The 13896-nt window shown below is 40.3% G+C and overlaps 1 protein-coding gene across 3 annotated transcripts in view; it reads left to right on the top strand.

The window, feature by feature from the left end:
- PRIMPOL (primase and DNA directed polymerase) overlaps positions 1-13896 on the top strand; it is a 48245-nt gene that overhangs the window by 29882 nt on the left and 4467 nt on the right. For 2 of the 3 annotated variants that reach the window (XM_028099889.2, XM_088020914.1), the window contains 4 exons: positions 5129-5291; positions 7555-7643; positions 9440-9529; positions 9607-9715. In XM_028099889.2, coding sequence (XP_027955690.1) covers positions 5129-5291; positions 7555-7643; positions 9440-9529; positions 9607-9715 — 451 coding nt within the window. The remainder of the gene's footprint in view (positions 1-5128; positions 5292-7554; positions 7644-9439; positions 9530-9606; positions 9716-13896) is intronic. The other variant, XM_028099890.2, reaches the window with a different exon arrangement.

The raw sequence follows: 13896 nt of genomic DNA on the forward strand, positions 1-13896 counted from the left end.
CGGAGCAGGGAGCCCGATGCGGGGCTCGATCCCAGGACCCCGAGATCATGACCTGAGTCAAAGGCAGACGCTTAATGACTGAGCCACCCAGGTGCCCCAGTTGGGAGGTTTTTGATTGCTGATTCAATCTCCTTACAAGTAATTGGTCTATTTTCTATTCATGATTCAGCCTTGGAAGGTTATCTGTTTCTAGGAAGTGGCAGACTTGTTCAGGTTGCCCAATTTGTTGGGTGCAGTTGCTCACAGTCGTTTTCTGTGATGCTTTGTATATCTGTGGTATCAGTTGAAACGTGTTCTCTTTCATTTCTGACCTGATTTTAGTACTCTCTTTTTTTCCTTGGTGAGTCTAGCTAAAGGCTTGTCAGTTTATCTTTTCAAGGAACCAACTCTTGCTTTCATTGATCTTTTCTGTTGTTTTTGAAAGTCTCCATTTCATTTACTTCTGCTCTGATCTTTATTATTTCCTTTCTTCTCCTAACTTTGGGTTTGTTTGCTGTTCTTTTTCTAATTTCTTGAGGTGTAAAGTTGTTTGAGATTTTTCTTGTTTCTTGATATAGGTATTTATCATTATGAACTTCTCTCTTAGAATTGCTTTTGCGGAATCCCATAGGTATAGGTTTGTTGTATTTCTTTCGTTTTTTTTTTTTGTCTCTAGGTATTTATCCCCTTTGATTCCTTCATGACCTGTTTTTTTTTTCAGTAGCACGTTGTTTGATCTCCATATGTTTGTGAATTTTCCAGTTTTCTTTGGATTGATTTCTAATTTAACGGTATTGTGGTCAAAAAGATGCTTCATATGATTTCAATCTCAAATTTGTTAAGCCTTATTTTGTGGCCTAATGTATGATCTATGCTGGAGAATGCTCCATATGCACTTGAGAAGAATGTATTCTGTTGCTTTTGAATGGAATGTCCTGTATATATCTGTTATTTCCATCTGGTCTAATGTGTAGTTTAAGGTTGATGTTTCTTTGTTACTGATTTTCTGTCTGGATGATCTATCCATTGATGTAAGTGGGGGTATTGAAGTCTCCTACTATTGTATTTCTATTTCTCTTGTTAGATCTGTTAATATTTGATTTATGTATTTAGGTGCTCCTATGTTGGTGCCTAAATATTTGTAAGTGCTATATCTTTTTGGATTGACCCCACTGTCATTATGTAATGCCTTTCTTTGTCTCTTACTGCAGTCTTTGTGTTGAAGTATTTTGTCTGAGGAAAGTAGAGCTAGCTACCCCAGCTTTCTTTTGGTGTCCATTTGTGTGGAACATCTTTTTTCCATCCCTTCACTTTCAGTCTGTGTGTGTTCTTGTATCTGAAATGGGAGCATATAGATGGGGCTTGTTTTGTTTTTATCTTTTCAGCTACTCTCTGGCTTTGGATTGGTGAATTTAATCCATTTACAATGATTATTGATCCATATGTGCTTCTAGCCATTTTGTTCATTATTTTCTGGCTGTTTTTTAATTTTTTTTTTTTTTTCTACTGCTCTTGCTCACTTCCTTTGTGGTTTGATGAATTCTTTAGTGGCACGCTTACTTTCTAATTATCTTTTGGGTAGCTACTATAGTTTTTTGCTCTGTGGTTACCATGAGGCTTACGGGTAATGACTTACATTCATAGTAGCCTTTTTTAGGTTTACAACAACTTAAGTGTGAACGCATTCAAAGCTGTACATTTTTACGCTCTGCCCCCTCGTTTTACGTTTTGCCTGTCACATTTTACATCTTTTTATCTTGTGCGTCCCTTAGCTTGTTATTATAGTTGCAGTTTTCACTACTTTTGTCTTTTAACCTTTACACTAGCTTCACACTTGATTGATATACCTATTTAATATATGGTTGCCTTTACCAGTGAGATTTACACTTTTATACGTTTTCTTGTTACTAATTAGCAACTTGCTCTTTGTTTTTTTCCAGCTTAAAGATGTCCCTTTAACATTTCTTGTAAGACCAGTTGAGCGGTAATGAACTTTTTTATCTTGTGCTTGTCTGGAAAACTCTTTATCTGCCCTTCAGTTATGAATGGTAACTTTGTCAGATAGAGTGTTCTTGGTTGGAGGTTTTTTCTTTCAGCACTTTGAATATATCATGCCACTCTCTGTGGCCTGCAACATTTCTGCTGAAAAATGTGCTCATAGTCATATGGGGTCTCCTTGTATGTAATAAGTGATTTTTTTCTTGCTGCCTTTAAGATTCTCTTTTTTTTTTTTTTCTAAACTTTTGGCATTTTATTATAATGTGTCTTGGTGTGGGTCTCTCTGCTGCATTCATTTCATTTGGAACTCGCAGTCCACCCTGGATCTGTATGTCTTTCCTTCCCCAGGTTATTGAGGTTTTCAGTTATTTCTTCAGAGTTTTTTGGCCCTTTCCCCTTCTGGGATTCGTATAATGTAAATGTTAGTCTGCTCAGTGTTGTCTCAGAAGGCCCTTAAGCTATCTTCACTTTGTTTCATTCTTTTCTCTTTCCGCTGCTCTGTTGGGTGAGTTCCTCTGTCCTGTCTGAGTTCATTGGTTCTGCTTCGTCTAGTTTGCTGTTGAACCCCTGTAGGATATTTTTCAGATTGCTTTTTGTATTTTCAGCTCTGTGACTTCTGTTTGCTACTTTCTTACATTTTCTGTCTTTTTGTTGAAGTTCTCACTGTGTTCATCCATTCTGCTCCCAAGTTTGGTGAGTACCTTTATGACCATTACTTTGAACTCTTTATCAGATAAATTATTTATCTCCATTTCATTAAGTTTGCTTAAGAGTTTTATCTTCTTTGTTTGGAATGTAGTCCTCTGTTCCTCATTTTGCTTGACTCTGTTTGTGTGCATTAGATGAAATAGCATCCCCTCCCAGTCTTGAAGGGTTGGCCTTGTGTAGGAGATGAAACTTATCCTTCAACCCAGTCCTAGCTCTTGGCTGTTTCTCAAACTTTTATAATTATCCAGGCAGCCTATTTTATTTTTAAGAGCTCCCAGGTCTTCAGAATATGCCAGGCCCAGTTAATGTCCCAAAGGGGAGGATCTCATTCAGCACCTAGATTCAGGTGATTGGAAGCCAGACCCTCAGGCAGCAGCTTTTAAAGAATGAAAATATGTATAGTCATATGGGACTGCGAGTATAAGTCCCACTGACCCTCACAGCCAGGTAATGTGGAGGTGTCCCGTGGGTGGTAGTCACAAAAATCAGGACTTGATGAGCATATAAGCTCCTTTCTGAGAGATCCTGGTGAGCTATCGTGAGGTAGAAGAGAGCACAAAGATAGCATCCCCTGGCCTACGTTTCCTGAGAGCAGCTCTGGAGCTTCTAGACATGTGCCAAACTTGAAGACCGCCCCTCAGGCCAGAGCTCTAGGACGAGCCATTAGGCCTCTTTCCCAGAACGGCTGGGGGTGCTCCAGTCTGCTGTCTGTGCAGGGCCCTGTGGGTGGGAGCCATCTAAGAACTCTCTCTCTAATGGTTACAGTCTTGTGAGCCCCCCCCGCCGAACCGGAGCCCCCTGGCCACCAGAGCCAGGTGATTGAGGGTTATCTCCTTGGAGGCAGCCCCCAAAAGCAGGTACCCGATGTCAAAACTGGGGCACGAGATGCGTATACAAGTTCCCCTCTGAGAGATGCTGGTGCTGTGAAGCACAGCAAAAGAGAGGATGAAGATACCGCCTGCCCTCCAAGGTCTCAGGAAGGGTCTCCAGTTAGCCCCTAGGTGCGTGTTTAATTAGAAGCCTGCCCCGACAGCTGCACCAATGCTGATAGCTAATGAGCTTCTTAGGCAGAGAGACTGAGCTCCTGGGCCTCTTGCCTCTTGCCGTGCCCTCGGGATGGTCGTTGTTGAAGAACTCCTTCTCCGTCGGTTACAGTTTTGTAGGACCTGTGAGCGTCAGTCCCACTGGCCACCAGAGCCAGGTGATAGAAAGAAGTCCCCTGGCAGCAACTGCAAAAATCAGGGCATCAAACAGAGGGCATAAGCTCCATTCTGGAAGATACCAGTGAGCTGGATGAAGCAGAGGGAGAGTGCAAAAATGCTGTGCACTGAGCTCCCTTCCCTGAGAGCCCTTCTGCAGGCTCCTGTAAGTGTGCCAGACCAGAAGCCTGCCCCGTGGGCGAGAGCTGCTGCACAGGCAAATAGGCCTCTCTCTCAGAAACTGGGGATGTGTTTCAGTCTGTCTCTGTGCGGTGCCCAGGGAGTGGTAGTGTCCTGAGAACTGTCTCCCCAGTCGTTACAGTCCTGGGGACCCAGGAACGCAGGCCTCTCTGGCCTTCAGAGCCGGGTGATCAAGGGATCACCTGAAAAATGGATCACCAGTAAACACTGGGGCACTGGATGTATTCGAATAGACACTTTCCTCCAGGAGCTACTGGTGCTCTGGAGCACAGCAGAGGGGGAGCCAAAGATTGTGTCTGCTGGCTGGAGTGAGGCAGAGGGGGTGAACAAAGATGGCACCCACGAAGAAAAGGGGGGAAAAGGAAGAGGGGGAGAAAAAAGAAGAAAAAAGATGGCGCTCGCTGGCTTAGAGAGGCCGAGAAGATGGCGCCCACCACCTCTAACCCTGGAGAGTATCCCTCAGTCCAGCACTTTAAAGTTTGGGAATGAGTCCCTTTCACATAAAGTCTGGGCACTTTGAAGGGCTGCTACTGCACTAGGCCTTGGGGTGAGTGAGTCTGCACGGAAGCCCTTAAGAGCCCTTCCTCAGTTTGCCACGGCCCAGTTGGTCTTCAAAGCCAGATGTTTCTGAGGCTCATCTCTTAGGTGCGGGCCTTAAAAGTTGGGGTACCTAATGTGAGGTATGAGCCCTTTACTTTCAGGGAGAAGCCCCAGGTTTTGAATTCTCTCCCAGTTGTAGGTTGGTGCACTGGAGGTGGGGCTTATGGTGAGATTATGCCTTTCTCACCCCTGCTTTGGTGTGGTTTCCGTCTCATTTGGTGAGTTAATCTGCTGGGAGTTTTTTCAGAGGAAATCGTTCCAAGTATAGCTATAGATTTGGTGTGATCACATGTGGAGAGAGTTCAGGATCTTCCTACCTTGCCACCTTGAAATAGAACCAATTGTTTCTCTAATAATGCTATACAAAATTAATATTTGCTGACTGTAAAAACAAATCACTGAAAACATGCATTCATAATTGTTTTATTAATTTTTGACAATAGGAGTTTATACAAGAAATAGAAACTTTCGGCTGTATAAATCATCGAAGATAGGAAAACAGGTGGCTTTGGAGATTGCTGAAGACAACAGATTTTTTCCTAAACAGTCCAAGACTATTTCTGAAGAAAATCAGTATTTCCTATCTTCTTTGGTCAGCAATGTCAGGTATATAGTACCAGAATCAAACCGTTAGGTATTCATGAGTGCTCTTTAAACAGTGATAGGCATTGTATAGTACCAAAATGTGAATTGTGTAAATTTGTTCTAACTTAAGAAAATGAAAGTTCTTAAAATTCTAGGTTAACTTTCTTCTTTCATCCATTTGGAAATAGAGTTACTATTAATATCTACTTTTCATGTATGTACATTCATACATATAATTTACATACCTCCTTCATTCAAAGAATATTTTTTGAGTTCATTATGTATGTGGTTATGTCAATTGTTTTATCCACTTACCATTGTACCATGAATATCTGCCAAGCTAATAATTTGCAACAGTTAGTTGTAATTAAAACTTTTAATGCCCATATAGTTTTCCATTATACTGATAAACTCTAAGTTATTGTCAGTTTTGTTATTGAACACTTAAGTTGCCACTCTTTGGTCATTTTTAAAAAGTGTGAAAGACCCCTTACAACAGAAACGTTTGCCTCCACTTTCCTTTTTTTTTTTTTTTAAAGATTTTATTTATTTATTAGAGAGAGAGTGAGAGCACGAGAGGGAAGAGGATCAGAGGGAGAAGCAGACTCCCTGCTGAGCAGGGAGCCCGATGTGGGACTCGATCCCGGGACTCCAGGATCATGACCTGAGCCGAAGGCAGTCGCTTAACCAACTGAGCCACCCAGGCGCCCTCCCTCCACTTTCCTATATCTGGGCTGGCAAATTTTGTTAGTCCAAATCACGTGTTTAACGATCAGACTAAATTGCCTTGCTATATTAACTTGCCCCTCTTCTTTTTCCTTGGCCTTCCCTAGATAGAATTCTCAGGAGAAATCCCATAGAAATAAATGTTAATAAAATATTTAAAATACTTCGCTGGAGGGGAAGTTGTGTCCAGATGTCCACTTGACAGCAGTTACCCAGGAGGGTGGGAAGATGGGTGGTTTTTCTTCATGTTATTTCTGGACTTTGAGTTCTTTCATAACATTTTTCAGAAGTAATGTCAAAATCTTTGCTTCCTTACCTTTTAAATGGAAATGATATCACCCCCTATCTTGGGGAGTGGTGAAGATTGCGTTAAAACCGTACACATAGGGGCACCTGGGTGGCTCAGTCATTAGGTGTCTGCCTTTGGCTCAGGTCATGATCTCAGGGTCCTGGGATCGAGCCCCGCATCGGGCTCCCTGCTCAGCGGAGAGCCTGCTTCTCCCTCTCCCGCTCCCCCTGCTTGTGCTCTCTCGCTCGCTCGCTCTCTCTGTCAAATAAATAAAAATGAAATCTTAAAAAAAAAATTAAAAAAAAAAACTGTACACAAAATGACAGCCGTGTCTGGCACATGTTATCTGCTCAGTGAATGTTAGTTAGCAGTAGCAGTTTCGCGATTCTGGAAGCACTGTGGGGCTAGTGGAAAAATTGTATGACAGCCGCTGTTCACTGCTGTTGGCCAAGAGTCGGATCTTACTTTGTCTTGGGTGAGAAAAGCACCACGGCCTGTAAGACGGCCTGAAGTCATCTCCCGATTACCAAACCCCATTTCCTTTGTAGTTTCAGTATTCATTCCACAGAAGTGGAGAGTTCTGCTGAATAGGGTTTCCTTAATTTTTGTTTGTTGTGTCCATTTCTTCCTGAAATGAAGGCTAAATTCTTTAGGGTTATGAATGTGTCTTTCAGTTTATTTTAATTCATTTTTTCCTTTGTTCTCATCCCTCCTTCCTTCTTCCCCCCCCCCATTATTCACACTTTTCAAATCATTATAACAAAAATTTCACAGGCCCTGTGCATTTGAAGAATAGATTTATATACTTCATTCCATGGATTCAGCAGTCCCAGAGTCCTCTGATTGACACTGTAGTTGAAGAAAGTATTTTTTTTTTAAAGATTTTATTTATTTATTTGACAGAGAGAGACTCGGCGAGAGAGGGAACACGAGCAGGGGGAGTGGGAGAGGGAGAGGCAGGCTTCCCGCGGAGCAGGGAGCCCGATGCGGGGCTCGATCCCAGGACCCTTGGATCATGACCTGAGCTGAAGGCAGACACTTAATGACTGAGCCACCCAGGCGCCCCTGAAAAAAGTATTTTAAATGATCACCAGACTACTGTTTGGATTGGTGTTTTTGTAGGCAAATGTGACTTAATTGTCCTAGAAGAATTAGCTGTTGAATAAAGGATTTTAATGTAGAACTATGTGAAATTCAGTTTCCTTTCTGTAGCCATCTCCCTTTGATTCTTAGGTAACCTTACTTTGTTTCTTTCAATATTTTCTTCAGATTCTCAGATACTTTACGAATTCTGACATGTGACACATCTCAGAATAAACAGAAACGAGTTGAATATTCTCACAGTACCAACACTAAAGGTAATTTTAAGAAAACAATTTCCTATGAAAATTTAAAGTCTATTTTGCCTTAAAAATCTTCAATCTTCAGGATTCATATTTACTGATCCTTTAAAACAACTTAGTTTCTATTCAAAATGGAAAATGCGTGAAGAAAAGATATTTTTTTATAGCTTATTCACTAATTTTCATTATATGGTGATTTTGAGAGGAAAAAAAAAAAAACCCAGAAGAAAATAGATTGTTTGTAGAAAGAAACCCCTATTAAAAGAAAAAACTAAGAGTTCTCTTCCCTTCTGCCCACAATCACGGATGGGCAGCCACTGTTCGTTTCCACTGAACCCAGCGGAGCTGTCCCTGTATTCTCTCATTCTTTTAATGGCTGCAGAATTTTTTCAAGAAATGTGTATGTTTTTCATTCTTTTACTGAAAAACATACAGGCTTTTTCTAACATCCCATACATTAACTCTCCAGTAAACATTTTTATACACATATTTTGGGCCATCATTATTTATAAGAGCAAAAAACCAGAAACAATCTAAATGTACAAGAAAATGGGATTGGTGACATCCTATAACATACTCTGTAACCATTTAATTTAAATTTATAAAGCCAGTATAAAATGGAAAATGTCCATTTATGTTAAGAGAAAAAATAGACTCAAATTATTTTGGAGGTGTGATCCCAGGTTCATTAAAAACGTGGCTAACATTTTCTTAGGTTTATTTTCTTCTCGTTGTTTAACAGTTATTTCTAGACGTTGATTTGGACTTCATTGTTCTCGTTTCTGCTTCAACGTATTTTCCAAAGTTTCTCCAATTATGTACAGTCTTGTAAGTGAAATATAGGCTTTATTTTAAGAAAAGTAGATAATTCTGTGTTTAAAAACTAAATGACATTTTAAACAAATTATCATAAATTATTCCAGGAGATTCTTAGATACAAAATATAACTGGGTTGTCAGAGCCCTACAGCTAAGGATCATGGGAGAGCACACCTACAAGTGAGCAAGTGAGGTTTGGTCCTGGCTTCAAAGTGGAGAGCTCCTGCCATGGGGAACTGTGGGGCATCTCAGGAAAAGCGTATTAGAAAAGGTTTATTATAGGATGCAGGCTTGAGTTAGGTGCTTCTGAGAAGTGTCTGAGGAGGCGTGGATTTGTTTCGAACTGGGTACTGTCAGAGACGATTCTATGACTGAATATCTTCATAAATTCAATCTAGAAGCAAGGCAGATGACAGTGGGTGTGAAGTGATAATGCGTAAAGCAGCAGCGGTTACTTACATCGGATAAGATGAGAGGTGTTGGTCATTTTTGCAGTTTGGAGAACATTCATGTTTTGTCTGCATTCAGACACGATTACAGGGTTTTCTTGTTTTTGTCACGAATCATCGTGGCCACAGACTGGCCGTATCTGATGTTGAAATTCTGTGAGATAATTTCTGAGCGGCAGGAAAGCACCGGCGCTGAACTTTGAGTGACCAGCCTGCTTTGTAATACCACCAAGGCCTAGCTGCTAGTAGTAGACTGGCTCCTGGCTCGAAGGGGTTGCTTTTCTCTTCATCCAAATGAAGAAAGCAGTTGAAATGATTACAGGTGCTTCTTTTATGAGTAGTAGTTCACATTTGACTTAACTGAGAGGTTTGAATTTTCCCTGCTTGCTTGTAAGGCAAGCAAGAGCCCATGGCTGCATCAAAGCCATGGAAACAAAAAGCTACAGGGACTCCAAAACCTGTAATTGTCCTGAAGAACAGCTCAACATTGAACTCTTCAACTTTTAGCCACTTTGATTATAATTAGTTTTTCTCTCTGTTGCAGCAGGAAACATTGAAGGTTTTCACTGTTCACCCTACCCTGAAATTGATCAGTTTGTTCTTTCTTTGGTGAATAAAAATGGCATTAAAGGAGGTAAAGATAATCTTATTCTTTATTCACTATAATATGACAGAGTTTTAATACCTTTAGAAACATTATTTGTATTTTAGGAATTCGGCATTGGAGCTACTTTTTCCCAGAAGAATTACTGGTTTATGATATTTGTAAATATCGCTGGTGCGAAAACATTGGAAGAGCCCACAAGAGCAATAATATCATGTAAGTAATGGTGTTTGCTAACAGGTTCTGGGTATTTAACCAGTATTATTTTAAATGTTTATAATTTTTACAGTTGAATGTAAAAATGATTTTGGTTTTATAATAAATTTAGTTATATCAAATATTTGGTTTATGTTTTGTAATATTAAATTGACTATCTTAATTATCACCTTTATAGCACATGTCATCTTTATTTGTACTTTATTCGGTAAAATAATCCCTCAGATAGTATAATCTTGAGAAGAGAAAAACAGACTTGAGCAGGGCTAGGAAGAAATTAGAGGCAATAGACAGGTGAGCGAACAGGGGTGATGAAGTGTCTCTCCCTCGTCTGTTGCCATTGGTCCTTGACATATTACGGAGTGTAAATTGAAATTGAGCAGATTTGGGTGAAAAGGAAATTATTCAGTGCTGAGAGCTGGAGTTAGCTTAACGTGGTCAAGGCAAAGAACGGTATTGGGACGCCTGGGTCATGACCTCAGGGCCCCGGGATTGAGCCCCACCTCCCTGTCTGCTCAGTGGGGAGTCTGCTGCTCTCTCTGTGCCCTCCCCCAATAAATAAATAAAATCTTAAAAACAAAAGACAAAGAATGGTATTGAAGGGAACCAGTATTGAATGCTTGCTGTATACCCGAGGCCCTGTTTTAAGAGTTTTCTTTAAAATCCCCCTGGCAAAAGGAGAGGAAGTGAAGGATGAAATAGAATTTTAGGTAATACAAGGATATGGTGACAATAGGAATAAGACAGAAACCCAGTAGTTACCAGTTATGATATGGGAAATTTTGCTCTGTTTTATATGTATGTTTTATATTTAATATCAAAGCTGAGACTTCTGTATATCCATTGTTTAGAGCATGTGTGCCAGACATGAGAAAAGATCCTGAAGCTTTTGCTAGAAAGCTGGAAACATCTTGGGTAGCACCATTTAATGCTATACTTCTATATGTAGATTAGCTCAGTTAAAAAAAAAAAATCAAAAACTATATGCTCAATACACAAAAGCTATCACATAGAATAACACAAAGCAAAAGCTCCCCCAGAGGCCCAGAACCAGTGATAACTATGGTTATGATTTTGGTATATCTTTCTAGTCTTTTACTCTGCATATAAATTTACCAGAAAATCATTATGATAAGATGATCATCTGTTAACTTTTTGAGATTCTCAGGTTGCTACATATTTCTTCCTGAAAAATCACCTGCTTCTATCATGTATCTGTAATCTCTTCTTTTTCTTAACTATGAAATCACCATATGTATAAAAGTGTGTATTATAATGTGTAGGTACACTTCAAAGACTAACACTAAAATCATTACTTGTCCTATCTGCCACCCACCTTCAGAAGCAGAACTTGACCAAACCTCAGAAGCACTTTGTGGGACCAGCCCCAGTTTCTTCCTTTCCTCTGACCATGTAAGATAATAGTACCTGTTATCCTGGGTTTTGTGTTAATCTTTCCCTTGCTTTCCTTAAATATTTTTTCCCCATATATATTTATATTTCCAAACAATGCATGTTTTTGAATCTTGTGTAAATTGCATCCTTTGAATTGCTTTTTGGTCAACATTGAATTTGTGAGGTTCATCCATATTGCAACATGTAGTTGCTTATTCTTTTTTTCACTATTGTATAGTACACCATTATATAAATATAAACGTGCCAGTCTGTTTTCCTCCTGTGGACATTTGGCTTGCTAGTATGAACAGTGAGGCTACAAATACTTTGGTACATCTTGCCTGTGGCACATATGCGAGAGTTTCTCAGAGTATATGCCTGAAAGCAGAATTGCTCTGTCATAGAATATGCACATATTTCATTTTACTAGGTAATAAGTTATTTTCCCAAATGGTCAGCTAATGTATACTCCCACCAGCAGTGTTTTCAGATTCTCTACTGTCCCATATTCTCACCAACACTTGGTGTGTTAAAAACCTCTGTTTGGCTGATCTGGTGATAACAGATGGTACTGTGGTTTTCATCTGAATTTACCTGATCACTATGAATATGAGGTTGGATGATCAAACCACACTCACACGAAACAGAGATCTTACTCAATGTTGGGGTTTCTGAATACTTCTTAAGGATTCAAGGAATCCAAAGGAACAGGTGAAGCCGACCGAGGCCTGCAACGCCTGGCTCAGCTCGCCAGGTCCGTCCTGCACTGGAGGCTGTGACTCCGGTCGAAAGCCGAGGCAGAAGTGAGTGGTCACCACACACGGGGGCCGCTGAGGTCATGAAACGTGTGTGTTGTACAGCCCTGTAGTTACGTAGCATGTGTGACATTCCCAGGGACCCGTGCCTCAGAAATCCACAGAGTAGGTTTATTTACAGTACACAGAAGTCAGAAGCATCCTGCGGAGAGCCTGCTGTGGGCAAGGACCCTTCACCTAGCGTGCAGGCCCCCAGGGTCCCAGCCTTCTCCACTCTTGGTGCCCTCTGGATCTTAGCAGCTTTTACACGTTTGTCCCGGGCCAACAGAGATACCTAGCAGTTCAGTTTATTAGTTTCACACAGTAAGTAATCATGATCTAACAATTTAGTAGCTATTTGAAAACACCGTATTCATCAAAGAAAGAAGTTTTAGTTGAGATATTGTTGACAGCATTACTTTTAGCTGTACAATGTAGTGATTTGTGTAGGTACACACTGCAAAGTGATCTCCACAGGAAGTCTAGTTAACATCTGACACCATGCATAGCTATAATTGTTTTTTCTTTTTTTTTTTTTTAAGATTTTATTTATTTATTTGACAGAGAGAGACACGGCGAGAGAGGGAACACAAGCAGGGGGAGTGGGAGAGGGAGAAGCAGGCTTCCCGCGGAGCAGGGAGCCCGATGCGGGTCTCGATCCCAGGACCCTGGGACCATGACCTGAGTCGAAGGCAGATGCTTAACCGACTGAGCCCCCCAGGCGCCCTCTCTTAGAAACTTTCAAATATGCAGTGCAGTACTATTAGCTATAGATAATCACTGTGCCGTACATCACATCCCCATGACTTATTTATAACTGAAGGTTTATACCTTTGAACTCATTCTTAAATAAAAATACTTATTAATGGGTGTGTGTCCTTCTGAGCATTGCATAATCTCTTAAACCTTGGAATTAGATTGAATGCTGCCACCCCACAGTTATCTCTTACTCCACATTGATGGTTATGGTACTTGTTTGATTGTTTTTTTAAAGTCCCATGAGTTGTTTTTTGTTTATTTTTTAAGATTTTATTTTTATTTATTTGAGAGAGAGCACGAATAAGCGGGGGGGTGGGGAGGAGGCAGAGCGAGAAGCAGACTCCCCGCTGAGCAGGGAGCCCAATGCGAGACTCGATCGGATCCCAGGACCCTGGGATCATGACCTGAGCCGAAGACAGACCCTCAACCAACTGAGCCCCACCCAGGCGTCCTGATTATGGTCTTTGTCATCACAGTCACCACCAAAAACCTCAGCTCTACAAAGATAGGCCACCACTGGAAGGAATGAAGCCTGTTATAATACCGAAGCTGTGAACTGTAAGCAAGTATTATGTGGGGTGCCTGACAGATGTCAGGTATCACTGTGTTTCCCTGGAAGGGTATAAATATTCTTCATGGCCTGGGGACAGACTGGTGTACAGTTTGGGAACTGCAGCATTGGGGTGTTTATAAGGATCGTTCAGGTTTTCTGTAACTTTTTAGATTTGCTTAGTTTGGTATCTTTTTATCTAGTACTTTGTCCATTTTACCAAAATTTTTAATGTTAGCGGCAGAAATTGTTTCTAATATTCTTAAATTTTTAGTATATTGTGATTGGTCATTACATCTGCACTTAATTTCTAATAACATTTGTTTCTTTACCTTATTTATTTTTGATCAATCTTGCAAGAATTCTAGTAGTTTTCACATTTTGGCCTTGTTGGTTCTTTTAAATTTTTGCTTTTTATTACTTCCTGCCTTTTATTTTATTAGGGTTTATTCTGTTGTTCATTTCCCAAGCTAGTTACTTACTGGTCTTTAGCCATTCTTTGTAAATAAGCTTTTAGGATTCTAAATTTCTCTCCAAGGATCATTTTAGTGCTATTTCACATATTTTAATATGTATTTTCAATTCCATTTGGTTCCAAACATTTTCTAATTTCCATCATGATTTTTCTTTGAGTAGTTGGTTATTTAGAAATTTTTTTAATTTCCAAGTTATGGGTTTCTATT

Source organism: Eumetopias jubatus, unplaced genomic scaffold (genome assembly GCF_037043125.1).
Source record: "Eumetopias jubatus isolate StellerSeaLion01/CBP00866 unplaced genomic scaffold, mEumJub1_p1.0 scaffold_2, whole genome shotgun sequence".
Taxonomy (NCBI): domain Eukaryota; kingdom Metazoa; phylum Chordata; class Mammalia; order Carnivora; family Otariidae; genus Eumetopias; species Eumetopias jubatus.